Source organism: Sceloporus undulatus, chromosome 6 (assembly GCF_019175285.1).
Source record: "Sceloporus undulatus isolate JIND9_A2432 ecotype Alabama chromosome 6, SceUnd_v1.1, whole genome shotgun sequence".
In the NCBI taxonomy this organism is placed as follows: Eukaryota; Metazoa; Chordata; class Lepidosauria; order Squamata; family Phrynosomatidae; genus Sceloporus; species Sceloporus undulatus.
The window spans coordinates 169,601,258-169,617,772 of record NC_056527.1 but is presented as its reverse complement, the minus strand read 5'-3'; the positions used below and the strand labels follow the sequence as shown (position 1 = coordinate 169,617,772).

The 16,515-nt window shown below is 45.4% G+C and overlaps 1 protein-coding gene across 3 annotated transcripts; it reads left to right on the top strand.

Annotated features, from left to right (window-relative positions):
* Positions 1-509: 509 nt before the first annotated feature.
* Positions 510-15,249, top strand: BLM (BLM RecQ like helicase). Of its 3 annotated transcripts, none has more exons than XM_042472420.1 (21): positions 510-976; positions 1,136-1,770; positions 3,160-3,334; positions 3,529-3,638; positions 3,907-4,039; positions 4,631-5,313; positions 6,190-6,381; positions 6,927-7,045; positions 7,594-7,707; positions 8,049-8,147; positions 8,267-8,415; positions 8,613-8,719; positions 9,309-9,469; positions 9,893-10,088; positions 10,584-10,774; positions 11,105-11,246; positions 12,144-12,343; positions 12,612-12,804; positions 13,302-13,424; positions 13,984-14,182; positions 14,962-15,249. In XM_042472420.1, the coding sequence occupies exons 1-21, from the start codon at positions 528-530 to the stop codon at positions 15,116-15,118; spliced, it is 4,527 nt and encodes a 1,508-aa protein (XP_042328354.1). In that variant the 5' UTR covers positions 510-527; the 3' UTR covers positions 15,119-15,249. The 3 variants fall into 3 exon arrangements, with proteins under 3 accessions (XP_042328354.1, XP_042328353.1, XP_042328355.1); XM_042472419.1 differs by having other exon boundaries at positions 9,309-9,478; XM_042472421.1 differs by lacking the exon at positions 14,962-15,249 and having other exon boundaries at positions 9,309-9,478; positions 13,302-13,368; positions 13,984-14,171.
* The last annotated feature ends 1,266 nt before the right edge of the window (positions 15,250-16,515 follow it).

Below are 16,515 nucleotides of genomic sequence, written 5' to 3'. Positions count from 1 at the left end.
AAGGAGAGAAAGAACATTAGGTTTGTAAAGAAATGCTTCATTTCCTATTTATCTATCTATTTATTTATTTACTATTTTGTTTTCTATGAACCCAAAATCAAAAAAGAAGGGCTTTGGATTCATCGTTTTATACATATATAACAATCAACGCTTATAGAAAACATATCTATGTATATATAGACATACATAAAAATATATTCATATATATATATATATATATATATAGACATACATAAAGATGTACCGATATATAAAAACATATTTACTGTGCATATATATACATATATATACATATATATATATATATATATATATATATAATGTATTCTTATATAATTTAGATGTATATAAATTTATAGATGTATATAAAGTGTATTCATATATCATTTATATTTATAAATATGTATTCATATATAGTATAAATATGTATACTGTATATCTATGAAATAGGCATTTAAAAAGGGGCTCCACCCCTTTGTAGCCCCGCCTCCTAATCTGCATAAAAGGCCAATGGCCCTTTCCTCAGAATGGACTCGTCCTGCTGTCGCTCCCCCGGGAAAAAGAATGGTACAGCCCCGTCCCTCCTTGGCCCCGCCCCTTCTCCCCACTCATCGCCCCGCCTTCTTAGGGCGCCGGAAGTGCTCCTTAGACGTCACTTCCTCCGCGTCCGGCAGCCAATAAGGAGCTCGGGCGCCTGCGAAGGCGCTGAATGCGAAAACGGAGGCTGGTTGGGGCCTAGCGGCGGTAGAAGGCCGGGCGCGACCGGGGAGTCGATTGAGCCTCTTCCCCGGGAAGGGAAGGAAGGAAGGAAGGAAGGGGCGCCTGAGCGCTCGAGCTTCCCTTACCTCCTTGGCCGGCTCTCCCTCGGAAACAGAATGGCGGCGCCTCCCAAGAACAACCTCCAGGAGCGGATGGAAATCTTCTACTCTGGAGGGAACCTCAACAGACTGGCGCCCAAACCCAGGCCCAAGGCTCCGTAAGTCACGGCGGCCCTTCGGAGGATGGCAGGCCTTTCCTCCTTGTGCTGCGCTGGGACTGGGCTGCAGGCAGGGTCCCCGGGAGAAAGGGGCGGAGGGGCTGGAGGGCCACTCGAAGGGCTTGGTCCATGTCTGTCTGTCTCTCTGCTCATCCACAGGGGCTTCACCTTCCGGAAGATCACCAATGTCCCGAACTACGCAGCCCCAGAAGGCCAGGACCTGAAGGAGAAGGAGGCCGGCTCCTGCCTGGGGAAACCAAGCAGCCTCCCTGGCCCTGGAAGCAAACAGGCCAAGATCAGGGATCTCTTTGGGGCCGCCCTGAAAGGAGGAGGGAGGCCCAGCCGCCGGCAGGAGCCCTGGCCGCCTCTTCTGGGCTGCTCTGCTTCTCCTGCCAAAGACAGAGACGCAGGCGGCAGGCCGCAGGACCCAGAAAGAGGCGCCCAGGACGCCTGGGATGACATGGAGGACTTTGAGACAGCCGGGCAGCCAAGGAAGCGCCCAAAGCTACCTCCTTTGGCTTCGGACGCTCTGCTTGCGAAAGCTGCCAAGGCTGGAAAGAGCCCGGGCCCCTTCCCCAGCCAGCCCTCCTCCGCCTCTTTGGCTGCAGGAAGAGGCAAGGGCTGGGCTGATAGCCAGAGCGGCGTCATCCAGATTCCGGATGATGAAGAGGATGCTCCAGGGAGCCAGTCGGTCATTTGCCTGGACCCAATGCCCAGCCGCTCCAAAAGCCCTCCAGACGGAGGTCTTCCAGTGGAGAGCCCCTTGGCTGACAAGAATCAGCAGCCTTTGGAGGGTGAGAGTCTTCTTTCTGCCCAAGTCCATCAACACACAGGTCTATGCCAAGGGCCAATTCTGAAGGAGCAGAAACATTGCGTTTGCTATAAGGAAGCATCTAGCTCAGTGATGGCGAACCTATGGCATGCCTGCCAGAGGTGGCACTCAGAGCCCTCACTGTGGGCACATGTGCCATCACCCCAGCACAGAGTTTGCCTGAGTTTGTTACTAGAAAGCCAGAGGGACATGGCACTGTGCAATAAGTAAGTGGGTTTTGGATGGCAGTTTGGGCACTCTGCCCCTAAAAGGTTCACCATCACTGATCTAGCTCCTCTTAAGGACTAATATGCTTTTGTAGTGTAGACCTTATTTTATCAGGCGCATAGAAGTGAATCATAACAGAATGGCCATGGGAAGCCATAGAGCCTTGCACTCTCGCCTGGACACTTATTGGTTTGTTTCTTGGGCATCATCCTTCCTCTGAGGAAGCTTAGGCTGGGAGAGGGAAGTCCCTCAGGTCACTCTGTGAACTCTGTGGCTGAACGAAGGTTTGAACCTGGCTCCCGGCAGCCCAGCACTCTGCCGTAATATGGGTTCTGAGTCCCAACTCCCTTTGGGGGCCCTCTAGTCTGCCATGGGTCCCAAAGCTCTCAGACCAACATTTTTCAACCCTCTTAGGTAAAAGGTCACCCATAGAAATGACTGCACCCCTGTTTGTTCTACAGCTTTTGAAGCATTATTGTACTCCATTTTGCCTCAGATCAGCGGTCTCCACATTGTGCCCTTTAAGAGATTTTGGACTTCAGCTCCCAGAAGCCTCAGCCATGCTGGCCAATAATCTGGGAATCTGGGGTCTGAAGTCCACAATCCCTTAAAGGACACAGTTTGGGGAACCACTGCCTTAGATGGTCTATTTCAATCTATACTGTAAGCTGCTTTTGAGTTCCATTTGAGAGAAACCGGTATACAAATTGAATCAATAAATCATAAAGGGGGGGGGGGATCGTTTCCAGTGTAGTTAACCAATAAATCACTGCCCTGAAGCCAAAGCTATCACAAAATGCAAAAATGGCCCCCCAAATATCCTGATGCGAGTTCTGGTCACTTCAGAATAGGGTTTTTTTCCAGCTGGAAAATGCCATCTTGTACCTGTTTTGGGGTTGAAATACGTCTGGCCCTACTTAAGGTAGCCTCCAAGATCAGGGGGTTTGATGCCTTCGGGGTGTTTAGGCCACAGGCAAATTCTCTCCAGTTTTACTTATTTTGAGCAATAAGAAAGTAAATTGTGAGAAAAGCAGAAGATCCATCTTTTTCCCATTGAAAGTTGCTTGATTGAATTAAACAGAATTAGTATCATTGTTAGTATCATTAGTTAGCAAAACACTTTGTTCTTTGCTTCTTATTAAAGCACAGGATGATATAGACTTCATGCTAAATGGAACGGAGAAGTCAGCGGATGGTGACTGGAACGACCCGGTGGTCTGCAGTGAGTCTGAGACGGAAGAGTATGTCGACTTCGTACCTCCTTCTCCCGGGGAAGAGATCTCCTCTTCTGCGTCTGCGCCTTCTCTTAAAAACCTGAGGTACGGTGGAGGCGGCCATCCTGTCTCTCAGGAGTCCATGCCAAGTGTTGAGCAAGATGTTTCCCCAAGGCCACCCTTTTTAGAAGGCAGCAGGGGCTACATAAGCTAAATCAGAAATATGCATTTGGAGGATACACAGAATTGTACGGTGTTTATGTAGAGTTCTTAATGGCGCTTCTTTTTTTAAATGTCAGTCACATTTTTAAAGACCCTGACGTTGAGAAAACACAGGCTCCTGAAGTGTTGAAAAAGAGCTTTCCTGACTGCAGAGGAAGCAGCGGTGGAAGCGTCAAGGCACAGGAAGGTAAACTAACTCAGCTGTTTTCTTTTGGTGAATGTGGGACCTCTTGGTCTTTCTCAGATACAGACTTACTCACATTTGCAGTTGGTTGAATTACAGCACTAAGTAGCAAATACTTTCTTGCTAGGGGACTATTCATGTCGCTTGGTGTACAAATATATATTTAAATCTCAATGGAGTCAGTATTTGGAACTGGTAGATGTTTGCTGCGCTGTTGAGGAAGCAGATTCTGATGAAAGGAGTTACATTACAGTATGATGCTACCTTTCAGGCAAGCTCTTTCCATTGGGACAGTCCCTCTGCAGCGTGAATGAAAACATCTGCAAGCTGGTGGATTCAATCCCGGAAAGGGAGCTGAGGTTTTTATCATGTGCGAATAACCTCATTCCGCTCAGAGATTACAGGTCTGTGGCAAAGATTTCACTAATTTGGAGTTAGTTTGTGTGCTTTGTTTCTATGAGGTGAACATGGCAGGGTTGTTCTTAGATTTCCCAAATTGCAAGCCTATCTTAGTGTTCTGTCTTGTTCTGGATCTGGGTGTAGTTCCACACTTCTCCATGGATTGTTCCAATGCCAAAATGATGCAGCAGGCAATACACAGCAGAGAAGCATCCCAGCCCTTTGCTGCCACTGGACAGTTGTTAATGTTTGACTACAATGCTGACAAAATCACCACAGCAGTCTGTAGCGCATAGCAAAGTTATACAGACTACAAGATAAATACAGCATAGCATATAGAATATAAAAAACATTACTCCAGGTCGTAACAAAATATAGGCGCAATGGAACAGACATAACAGTATATTCAAACAGAACAGGGAAATAGCACAGATTGGCCATTTGTAGTTAGAGGTGCGTCTGCATGCAAGACAATGAACTGGAGACTGAAGGGAGTGAGTCTGGAACAGTAATGCAAAAGCTTGTATATGCTCAATGGAGAAAGAGGTAAGGATATCTATGGCATTCTAACAACTCATATTCTTCCTTAATTCCAGAAGAAAACTGTTAAATAATCCCATTAGTGGAAGTGAAAAGAACACAGGGACATATCTGGATGTAAAGAAGCCTTATTCTAGGGATGATAGATCCCTGGATAGTGGGGTCTCCTTTCAGATGGAAGAAGGAAGTCCCATTAGTCCTCCAGAGGGTACTTCTAGACAGCCTTCTCTGCAACAGTTTGATCTTGCTGAATACCAGTGCAACTTCCATTCTACTCCCTCCATGGTACCTTCCAATCGAGACTCCAGTAATGCCGGCCCATCTAGCTTTTTGGGGAGTTCTGTTCTGGACATTGATCTCTCTCCCTTGGAAAACACATCATCATCATCATCATCTTTTCCCAAAAGAGGCTCCAGTGAAAGAGTGTGGTCTGAATCAAGACAGAAAAATTTTCTGGATTCAGAGACGAATTTAAGAGTTATAAGTGGTCAGCGTGTTGGTGAGAATTCCTTGGCAAACAAAGCCGTGAGCTTTGATCATGATAACTTTGACATTGATGACTTTGACGAATTGGACGACCTGGTACATACTTCGGACCCGGAACAGCCTCCTAGAGCTCACCGCCAGCCTGCCATCTCATTTCTGGGAAACAGCTTCCTCACAGCCAAGGAAAGTGGTCATCTTTCAAATGCGGTTCTTCCCAAAGCGAACCAGGCTGTGTCCGCCAAGACTACTTTGGGTAAATTATGCTAATTCTCTCTCCTCTGCCCCCAATTTAGCACTGGAAGTCTCATGCCAAGAAGCTGTTGTGGAGCATGTCATTACCTAATTCAATGTCTGGCTGAGCGCCTGTGATGGCTATGGATGTTTTTCTTGCCATGCACTTAATTCATTGCCATAACACAGTCGCTGACACTAAGGTGCTTATAGTATGATTTCCCAGGAACTAAGATTTGAATTCTTGGCCTGGTGTAAAGGGGACTTCCTCAACCTAGTGATCCCTCTGGATGTGTGGGGATTGCAAGTTCCACCATTCCCATCCAGCATGGTAATGGGTTGCATTCCCATCCAGAAGGGTTGCTGTGTTTTTTTTGGGGGGGGGGGTGCATTAAAAAAAAGCAGATAAATGAAGATGTAAGTCAATTTGATCTCTGTAATTATATTAAACCATAGTACTATTAAAGAATACCAATATTTTATATCAGCACATTACAAACTTGAAGCATTTTGTACTTCCAATAGTATCTCATTAGGAAGGGGGTGATAAAAGTTTCAACCATTGAACCTGGGTAAATTGTTTCCAAGTACCCTAAGTATTCATCTTTAGGGACATATCAAATGTTTAAACTCAAAGCTGAAACTAATAACATTCCAAAGAAAAAGATCAGTACAGTTTCCATTGCAAGATGTGCATGTGTTCTCTTGTATAACTTCATTCTAATGTATGTTTTTTGTCTATACATTCTTGATTAAGTCATTTATACCAGTTCATTCGGTCAACTGAGAACAGTCCAAAACTATAACATTAATAAGTTAGGGTTGCTGGTGTTTTGGAGAGGGCTGGCAATTAATTGTGGGCTGTACAGCCTCATCATACGATCTGCTTTTCTCCTAGTCCCACTGGTTGAAAATCCCTCTGCCAGAAACCCGTCCCTGGAACTCTTCAGGGGCCTGTCCTTTCCCCATTCCAACGAAATGATCAACGTTTTCCACAAAAAATTTGGTCTGCATCACTTCCGAACAAACCAGCTTGAGGCCATCAACGCTGCTCTCCTGGGCAAAGACTGTTTCATCTTGATGCCCACAGGTGAGTGACCAAGAAGGCACCTGTCCCCACAGTCGGGATGGTAGTATGGGAGGGCTCCTGTAGCCCCAGGTGGGGTTTTCAAAGGCTCGGAGTGAACCAAAGCAGCCAAATTCTCTTTTATGACATGGTCACTATATAATGACCATGAGGTAGTAGTAGAGAGGCAGCATGCGGCTAGACTAGGATTCTGAGAGACCAAGGTTTGAATCCATGCTTGGCCATGGAAACCCACCTTGGGCAGGTCCCACTCTCAGCCTCAGGGGAGGGCCATAGTGGCAAACCCCCCTTAGAACAAACCGTGCCAAGAAAGCCCTAGGAGAGGGAAGCCATAAGTTGGAGTTGGCTTGAGGGCACACAACGAAAACAACAGTAACAAGAAGCAGAGAGATAAAGAAAATTATGTCAAATCAGTAATTGATTTTAAACTGGGCTACAGAAGCCTTTTAGCTTTTGGACGCCTTCCATTTGCTTTGTGTCCACATTTCAGGTAAACATTCCAGCTATTCTTTATTTCTAAAAACCTTTTTTGCTTGATGCTTTATTAGGAGGTGGCAAGAGCTTATGCTACCAGTTGCCAGCCTGTATTTCCGTGGGAGTCACCATCGTAATTTCCCCCTTGAGGTCACTGATAGTGGATCAAGTTCAGAAGCTGACTTCGATGGATGTGAGTTCAAGTCCATGGCTTCCTGCTTTATCTTTGCCTAATGTGCATAAGAACAAGGTTGTGTCAGGGTGGCGTCTGTATCCGCAGCTAGCCTGAATAGTGCTGCTCTCTGTCTAGAGATGCGATGTCCTGCAGATGGAAACTTATACTCCCTGCAGAAATATTTGTGTGCTTCAGTGCTGCTTCAGTGCCGCCCAGTTCAGTTGGAATTAAGTAACTTTGATCCCATTTGGAACGTAGGGAGAAAATCTGGAGCATAACATGCTCCTGTTCAGGGTGCGGTGCGCTTTTAACTGCTTGGAAGTTATGGGCTCAACTGGGACCAAGGATCACTTCTTCCTTCACAGGCAGATTTGTGTATTCCACACAAAGAGCAGGAAAGGTGTACAGCTAAATAAGAGTGTGACCACTGGCACCAAATTCTGTACATATTCTGTGTGTATGGCGGGGTGGGTGTTACTCCTTTTTAATTTCAAGATCTATTAGAGATGACTTGGAATTTAAGACTCCAGCTGCTGTGAAATGTAAAGACTTCTGTTCTGTCATAGATTCCCGCTACATACCTGACGGGTGACAAGACTGACTCAGAAGCATCCAGAATCTACATGCAACTGGCAAAGAAGGATCCCATCATCAAGCTCCTGTACGTTACTCCGGAGAAGGTTAATATCGGGGTGCAAATACTACTTGCAATGGGACACGAATATACATATCAGGCTTCTAACATTTCAGCTAATGCAGGAGAGCGAGGCTTCCATCCTTCCTGAGCCTTGAGGTTCCCTAGGTGGACTCAATTGGCCATTGTCTCTACTTTCTCTTGTGGAAGTGGGTGAATGAAACAAGAACAATAAGAATTCTGCATACTGAATGCTAGATGAACAATCAACAATGTGTTTGCTCTGCGCAATGGGCTCTGCTGGTGATGATGGTCCTCTAAAACTGGGGCAGGGAAAGTGGGCAACCAGAGCAGCCCCCTGAAATCCTCTGCATCCATCTTCTGCAGGTCTGTTTAAGTGGCCGGCTGATGTCAACTCTGGGGAATCTGTACCAGCAGCAGCTGTTGGCCCGCTTTGTGATTGACGAAGCGCACTGTGTCAGCCAGGTGAGCCTTTCTGGACTGGGGTGGGTTTTGAGGAGGGGGGGAATTGCCTTGCCAGTGGGACCCTCACATTTAACTATAAGCACATGACCTTTCCTTGTTTGTTTGTTTAACCTGACCAGTGGGGTCATGACTTTCGCCCAGACTACAAGCGGCTGAGCATGCTTCGTAAGAAATTTGGCTCTGTCCCGATGATGGCTCTCACTGCCACAGCAAACCCCAGAGTGCAAAAGGATGTCCTCAATCAGCTGGAAATGCTTAAGCCACAGGTGTAAGTTTGCTCTAGGCTGAACAGTGCTGCCATGAAAATAAATCTCTTTTCCCAGGGAATGTAGAGGGAAGGGAGGGAGTTAATTTGAGTTGTGAGTCTTTTGTTTCCCTTTAAATTAGTTAAGACTGGTTATATAAGTATCCTTTGGACATTTACTGCATGTTTCAATTTTCTTCCCCCCCCCCCCCTTTTGATAGGTTTACTATGAGCTTTAACAGACGCAATTTGAAATATGATGTTTTGCCCAAGAGGCCAAAAAGCGTTGCTTTGGACTGCTTGCAATGGATCCAAAAGTACCACCCCTGTGAGTTAATTCCCTTTCTTCTTTTGTCAGTGTTGTTCTTGTGAACTCAAGTTTGTATGTGCATTTTCCATGAAACACTGATGTGAGTTCAGAGGATAAGACGGTTCATAACCTTTTGATATTACTTGATACAGAAGTGAAAAGGGATGCTTTGATTGCATGGCAGAATGGGGTTGGACTGGGTGGCCCTTGCACTCTCTTCTAACTCTGTGAGTCTATGATGGGCCTCAAGAGTCTATCCTGTTAAGCTGCACCAAAATTGTCACTCATCACTGGAGAGCGATGAAGCTGTGGCTCCTAAAACTGTTGCATCGCATACTGTTTTAGTTATTTTTGATTAACTTAAATACTGTAAGTCTCATCGAGTCCCATTTTGGAAGAAAGGTGGTCTGTAAATCAAACAGAACATTGCCTACTCTGAGGGTTAACTTTGTTTCTATTGAAATGTTAAATGTCGTAAGCTGTGCTTGAAGGTCTGCTCTCTGTCCTGAAGCTGAATTAAAAATCAAGCTAGAAGATGGGGCACAAAGACCTTTAGAAGTGCCCTTGGTGTTACTTCTGAGAGGATTTACTCAGTGAATTTTTGCAGATGACTCTGGCATAATCTATTGCCTCTCGCGCTACGAGTGCGACTCAGTTGCCAACAGTTTGAGGAGCGCTGGTCTGTCCGCACTTGCGTATCATGCCGGTCTCCCTGATGAAACGCGAGACATTGTGCAGCAGAAGTGGATTAATCAGGACGGATGCCAGGTAAAACGGGTCAGACTTTTAAAGGGCTGAAAGTAGAGCAAATGTGAACCAGTAGAGAATTAAAAGAAAGAGGCCACGGCATGGATATATGTGTTGAGGACTAGATAAGTGAATACAAGGAGAAATGCAAAACTGTTTGTGTGCCTTCAAGTTGCCAGTCATCTTACGGCGGCCCCATGGATTTAATGGGCTTTTCTTTGGCAAGGAATACTCAGAAGTGATTTTGCCAGCTCCTCGGAAATAAAGCCGACAGCAAGGCCTTTAAAGTGCAAAGGGTTCATTCTAGTTCAGAATTGTTTGAACTTGTAACCAAGTAGCTTTTAATGTTAAAAGTATAATGAAATGTCCCAACAAGGTGAGGAGCCATTTTGCCCAAAGAGATTCCAGTCATCTTTGGGACAAAAATTGTTTGTTTTGTTCCAGATCATATGTGCCACAATTGCTTTTGGGATGGGAATTGATAAGCCTGACGTGCGCTTCGTGATCCACGCCTCTCTCCCTAAATCTATTGAAGGTTACTACCAGGAGTCCGGGAGAGCTGGACGTGACGGAGAGATGTCTCACTGCTTGCTTTTCTACAGCTATAGCGACGTCACCAGATTGAGGCGGCTCATTATGAGTAAGGATTGTTCTTTGTGGTCTTGGATCTTAGGACCAGGGTCCAAAAATCATAAGTGTCACATTTAAAAGTGAGAAAAATACTTGTGCCGTGGTAGTTTTATAGACCATTTTCATTGTGTAATGTTGTGATCGTGCTGCTTCTTTGTGGCTGCTGTGTGTCACACAAATGGCTCTTGCGCCTCTGCTGATCCAGAGCTTTTTGGTGGTAACTCCGCTGCTTTGAGTGCCAACATAAACAGCGCCAAAGCTACTCCCCTCACTTCCTTCTCTGCCATTCTGCAATTTGCTTTGAGATCTTTCCTTCTGGTTTGTCTTTCTCCTTACCTTTTTCCCGATGACTGATAATAATTGTCATAATAAAAGGGTAGACATCTAAACCATAGACTTCCCGTGAACCTTTGGTGTCTGTCTCCTTCACACATAGATAAGGTGGAAGCATCCCTTGTATGTATCAGGAATTTTTAAAAGGCATACATACCTCTTTTGCTTTCAGTGGAAAAGGATGGTAACAGCCACACGCGGCAGACTCATTTCAACAACCTCTACAGCATGGTCCATTACTGTGAGAACGTCGTAGACTGCCGGAGAATACAACTGCTAGCCTACTTTGGGGAAACTGGCTTCAACTCTAAATTTTGTAAGGAATATCCCGATGTAAGTTGTGACAACTGCCGCAAACTACAGGTAAATACATTCTGCTCAGTTGTATTCTCAGTTGTTGTCCGTGACTTTAGGAGTGCTAGTTAGTGTATTTCCAAACAGTGGCTGGGCAGGGGCCTTGAAGGGACTTAAGACAATTTGCAGGTGATGGCTTCCAAGATCTTCCCTGCTATCCCCAATGTGGAATCATTCCTCAATAATGCCTTTAGATTACATAAGATGTCACTGTAAGGTTGCTAATATTAAATTAAAGAATTATGCTGTCCTGTGTATCTTGAATTTGGAAACTGTATCCGGAAAGGAACTGTTACACTGCAAATTGCCATTTTTCCACATCAAAATTGTTTTTGTTAGGATTATAAACTGAAGAATGTGACCGAAGGAGTGAAAAGCATCATTAGGTTTGTCCAGGAGCATTGTGGTGAAAGGGGAGCGAGAAACGCAAAAGGAACCACAGGGCGCTACACGCTCAATATGATGATTGACATTTTCTTGGGTAAGTGCCGGCTCAAGCGCCTAGGAAAAGTAGGGCTGAGGAGCCTCCCTTGCTTCCTGGAACATCTTCCCATATTAAAGGGAATTGTTTTGGGGGGTGTGTGTGTGTGTGACTACAGCCAAATGATGGGTGGATACACACATAACACACTCACTTGTGACCAAACCTGCACAGAATCAACTCGTTTTATCAGTTGCAGTTCAAGTAGATGCCTTGACTGCTGGTTGAATTTACCATGTTTCCACTTTCCCTTAGTCTCTAAAAATGAAAAACAAGCATACAGTGAATAATAGGGATATAAGTAAGAGAAAAACATTGTGCAAAAGTTGCAGTATCTTTAATTCCAGCGCTGTTTGAAGGAGAGAAAAAGAAACCACACTTTTCTCTCTGCTTGGTTTGTTAACTTTTACAAAGCATCACAAATCCACAATATGATTATTTATTTATTTATTTATTTATGTTCTGGGTAATTTATGTTCCAAGTATTACTTCTGTAGATACTTCTTAAAGTCTGTGTGTGTGTTAGTTGCAAGAGAGGATGGGGACCTGACCCTTTCCTCCTTCAAGATCTTGCCTGCCAAGACTGGCAGAGATCTCTGGTTCTGACCCTTTGTGGATCCAGCGACAGGCTTAACATGTCCCATGTCCCCAGCCTTTCAAGCACAAAGGGGCGAGAGTGTCTTTGCCAGTAAACCCATAAATCTAGCGTCTCCTCTCCTCCTTAAGCCTCTACTGCTGTGGCTATTGAGGTGCTTTGGGGCATTCTGAAAGTAGCCTCTCAAAGTCTGCCAGGGGAAGTCTTGCTATGGAGGGAGCAGTCATTGTGCATGTGTTCATTTTGGAACCTGTAAAGACAGGGCTGGCTCTCAAAGATCTCTTGTATATGTTTTGGGACAGGTACAAAAAGTGCCAAGATTCAATCCGGTATATTTGCCAAGGGAGCAGCCTACTCACGCCACAATGCAGAGCGACTCTTCAGAAAGCTGGTCTTGGATAAGATTCTGGATGAAGAGCTATATATCACAGCGAACGACCAAGCCGTAGCCTATGTCCAGGTTGGAGAAAGAGCTCATGCGGTGCTGAATGGCTCCCTGCAGGTAAGGAGCAGCTACATTTGTCTATTTTCAGTCTTGCTTGCTGTCCTTCTCCTCTTGCTCCAGGATGAAGGATGAGTGCAGAGCACAGCGGAGTACGTTTTTAAAAATCTGCATGTCATCTAGAAGGAAATGGCCGAGAGAAGCAGATCCCCATTTCCCTCAAATGGCAGCCTTTATGTCCTACCACGGTGTCATGTACTGGAGGAAGCAGCGGCCCTTCAAGTGGCTTGTGGCTGTGCTTAGGTGCGATGTCCTTTCTCCTCTTCAGGTGGAGTTCTGTGAGACAGAAAGCGCCACCAGCATCCGCAAGCAGAGAGCTTCCGTGGGCAGGATATCTCAGCGGGAAGAGATGGTTCAAGAGTGCCTTTCGGAGCTCACAGAGGTCTGCAAAAACCTGGGGAAAGTGTTTGGCGTCCATTACTTCAACATTTTTAACACTGCCACGCTGAAGAAAATAGCAGGTAAGGTTGAGCCTTGTGAAATAATTAGGCTGCGGGATAAGGCAAACAGATCATTGCCATAGATAAAGTACTGTAAACAGCAGGACAAAAGATCACAAAATACACAGTGTTACTTTATGTTGTGTCAGCAGTTTTTGTTGCTGTTTTATTACGTTTTTATCGATATATGAATAATAACACATACCCAAACCAGGATGCACATAAACAAATAACCATAGATACTACATTCCCCCCAGGTTTAGTTATAGTTTAACATTTGTATAATGTGTGTGTATTCAGCTGCATCTCAAGTTTTGTACAATATGTACATTCAGCTCTATCTCTTAATTTTTTAAGCTGCCTTGAATCTCTGATTGGGGAAATAAATGACGATGATGTATTTTCAAACAAAAGAAGAAACAGCCTTACGAGTTCTTCATGTTTTCAGCAACAAAAAATGTTCTGCTTTTATCATACAAACATGGACCCATTTTAAACACTACTTCTTTTGTCTTCAGATAAACTGTCGTCGGACCCAGAGGCCTTACTACAGATTGATGGTGTAACAGAAGACAAGCTAGAAAAGTATGGAGCAGAAATAATTGAAGTCATGCAGAAGTATTCTGAAAGGATATTGCCAGGTGTTCTGTGACTTCAGTTTCATTATCAGATGCAGACGTGTATTTAAAACATACAGTCAAACTACTCGCGATGTTAAGCTTACCCACATGGCCATAAATCTGCAGAACCCATGCGGGAAGCCGCTAGCGCAGAATGATTATTTACATGGTTTGCATCACTTCAGCTGTGGCAATGTTACTCCATGCATCCACTGACATGATGCAAGCCACTCATACCCAGGACACGTTATTTGGACTACAGTTCCCAGAATCCCCCAGTGACCATAACCCTTGGTCATGGTGGTTGGTGAGCATTCTGGGAATTGTAGCCCAAATTAATGCTTCCAGGGTCTGATCAAATCCCACAATGACATGTTTTATGCAAACCAGCCAGAGTGTTTTATTTTGGTGACAGCCATACAGATAATGTCACAGTTCAAAAGTGGTCCTGGTGACTGTTTCCTCTCACACGGAAATTGTGTTCTCTATACGAAGAGGAAACAGCTACTAGGTTTCTGACCTCTGTATGCACCTTCCAGGAATCCAGTACAACTAAAGAAATTGTGGTCTGTCTCCACAGAGGAACACCAGCCTTTTCCAGCCATAAACACTGCTACAAAAAACTACAGTAATGACGAGGGAGAAGAGGAGCTGTGCACAACCTCTAGTTACTTCCAAAACGGAACCAACCGGGGAAGGAAGAGGAAGACGTCACAATACTTCAGAGAGTCGAAAAAGAAAAAATCTGGGTCTGGAGGTCAACAGGCTCATTTGAAGAGGTGCGTTGTTTTCTATTCATAACCCACACAACACTGCTTTGCTAGCTACTAATTCTCTCTCTCTCTCTCACACACACACACACACACACAACTGTAGTGGTCATTTATCTTTCTTTATCCCATTATGAATAGGTTCTGGTTTGGCTGGGGAAGGCACTAGCATGAGAGTGCCAGAGAGCAGGCTTACTTTTAACTGGAATAATGCTGTGCCCAGTTCTGGGCAAAACAATTCAAGAAGGAGATTGAGAAACTGGAGCCATGTGTCCAAAGGAGGGAGACTAAAATGGCGAAGGGCCTGGAAACCATGAAGCCCTATGAGGAAGGACTCAGGGAACTGCTGGGGATGTTTAGCCTGGAGAAGAGAAGGTTAAGAGGGGATATGAGGAGAGCCCTGTTTGAATACTTGAAGGGAGGCCATATTGAGGAGGGAGCAAGCTTGTTTTCTGCTGCTCCAGAGAATAGGACCCAGTGGAGCAATGGAGGCAAGCTCCAGGAAAAGAGGTTCCAGCTCAACATGAGGAGGAACCTCCTGACAGAAAGGGCTTTTCGACAGAGGAACACTCTCCTTCCTCAGTGGAGATTTTGGTGGAGTCTCCTTCCTTGGAGGTCCTTAAACAGAGGCTGGATGGTCATCTCTCAATGGGGCTGCTTTGATGGAGAGTTCCTGCATGGCAGAAGGAGGGGGTTGGACTGGAGGGCCCTTGGGGTCTCTTCCAACTCTACAATTCTATGATTCTGTGAACCGGTGATGATAGACTTTCCCTTCTTTAATTTTCTAGGGGTTCTAAAGGCTGCAAAAAGACATCATCCAACTCTGCAGGTCCTTCACAATTTGTTCCTCCAGTCAAACTCGGAATTGGAAGAAAGCTAGGCATTATGGCACCACCGAAGCCCCAAAGCAGACAATACCTTAAGCCTTCTTACTCGCTTTTGTAACGCCCTTATTGCCCTTTCCATTCCCATGCACATGGGACTCAATAGTTTCTGTATCATAATGTATATATGTTTTGACTTGTAGCTAAATGTTTTATAAACACGTTTTGGAGTTTACTGTGAGAAACGTCAAATACGATTCATTGCTTAAGCTGCCCTGGGAATGGAGTTTGAAGGGTGCTGCGTAAGTTCGTTATGTAGGGAAGGTGGGAGAAAAAAGCTGGCAGTGAGTAGTGGGCACCAAAAGGCTCAGGCAGCGCATGGTTTGAAGTAGGCAGAAGGCAAGCAAAGCAAGCTGGACCCCAAGAACAGCCCAGTGCTTCACCTGCCAGCAGTTCCCATCTGCAATGAGGGTCCCCCAGGTGCCACATAGTCCCTGGGGAGCAAAATGCCTCCCACGTCTGCCTTAAACCACCAGACTAGGAACAGGTGGCATCTGACCTGGTCAGACACTCTTGAGATGGTGCTCATGTGCCGGCGGAGAGGGCAGGTGCCTGTGAGCCATGTTCCTCCCCTGCCCTGCCAATCCTTGCAGAGCAAATGTGGATAAATGCAAGCGCGGCTGCTGCCTTTGTGTAAGTAATGAGAACATGAGTCCTGTCGCGGCGCGTTAAGATACACATGTTACCTGAAGTGCCAAGCAAACAGAATTCATTTAAACATTCATCTGCAGAAATTTCAAAGCAGGCCGGTGACAAGCTGGGAGGCTTCCTTTGGAAGAGACAGGCGGGCTGCCATTGCAGGCAGAGGGAGCTCTGAGCCAGAGATATAGATATAGATGGTCTGAAGCACTGTGAGCCATCCGTTTTAAGCGTCATAAAAACCATGCTCCGCTTTTTAAAAGTAGCACATGATTTTATAATGGTCTTAAAAAAAACCAGAGAGTGAAACCTGAAATACAAAACTATTAAAATGACATTGTTGTTCAAAAAGGCTCGCACTGATGTCTATCGTTACCATGCCTGTCTAGGGAAGCATTTCGGGTATCGGACCTAGACTTGTGAAACGCCAGCGCATTTCACAGCAAGTCAAGGAAATGCCTTGGGTGGCCATGGGCTGGTCACTCTGTCTCAGCCTGGCCTACCTTGCAGGGCTGTTCTAAGCTTAAAAGGAGTGAGAGAGAAGCCAGTGTGTTGCTGAGAGTGGGATACAACCTATATATCCCACCACAAACTTTTATTTATTAGTGTGATCCTGTAACATGCTCCAGATATTGCTGTACTGCAACTCCCATCAGTTTGCCATTAGCTCTGCAGGCCAGTGGGGCTGATGGTGCTTGCAGTCCATGGCCTGTAGACCTGGCACTGAGTGCTGGGAAATGGGGTCCCTGTAAACACCAATGTTTTTATGGCTGCCCAGGTAAGCCCTTCCTTGTGTGTTTGGATGGCAAGTGCCATCAT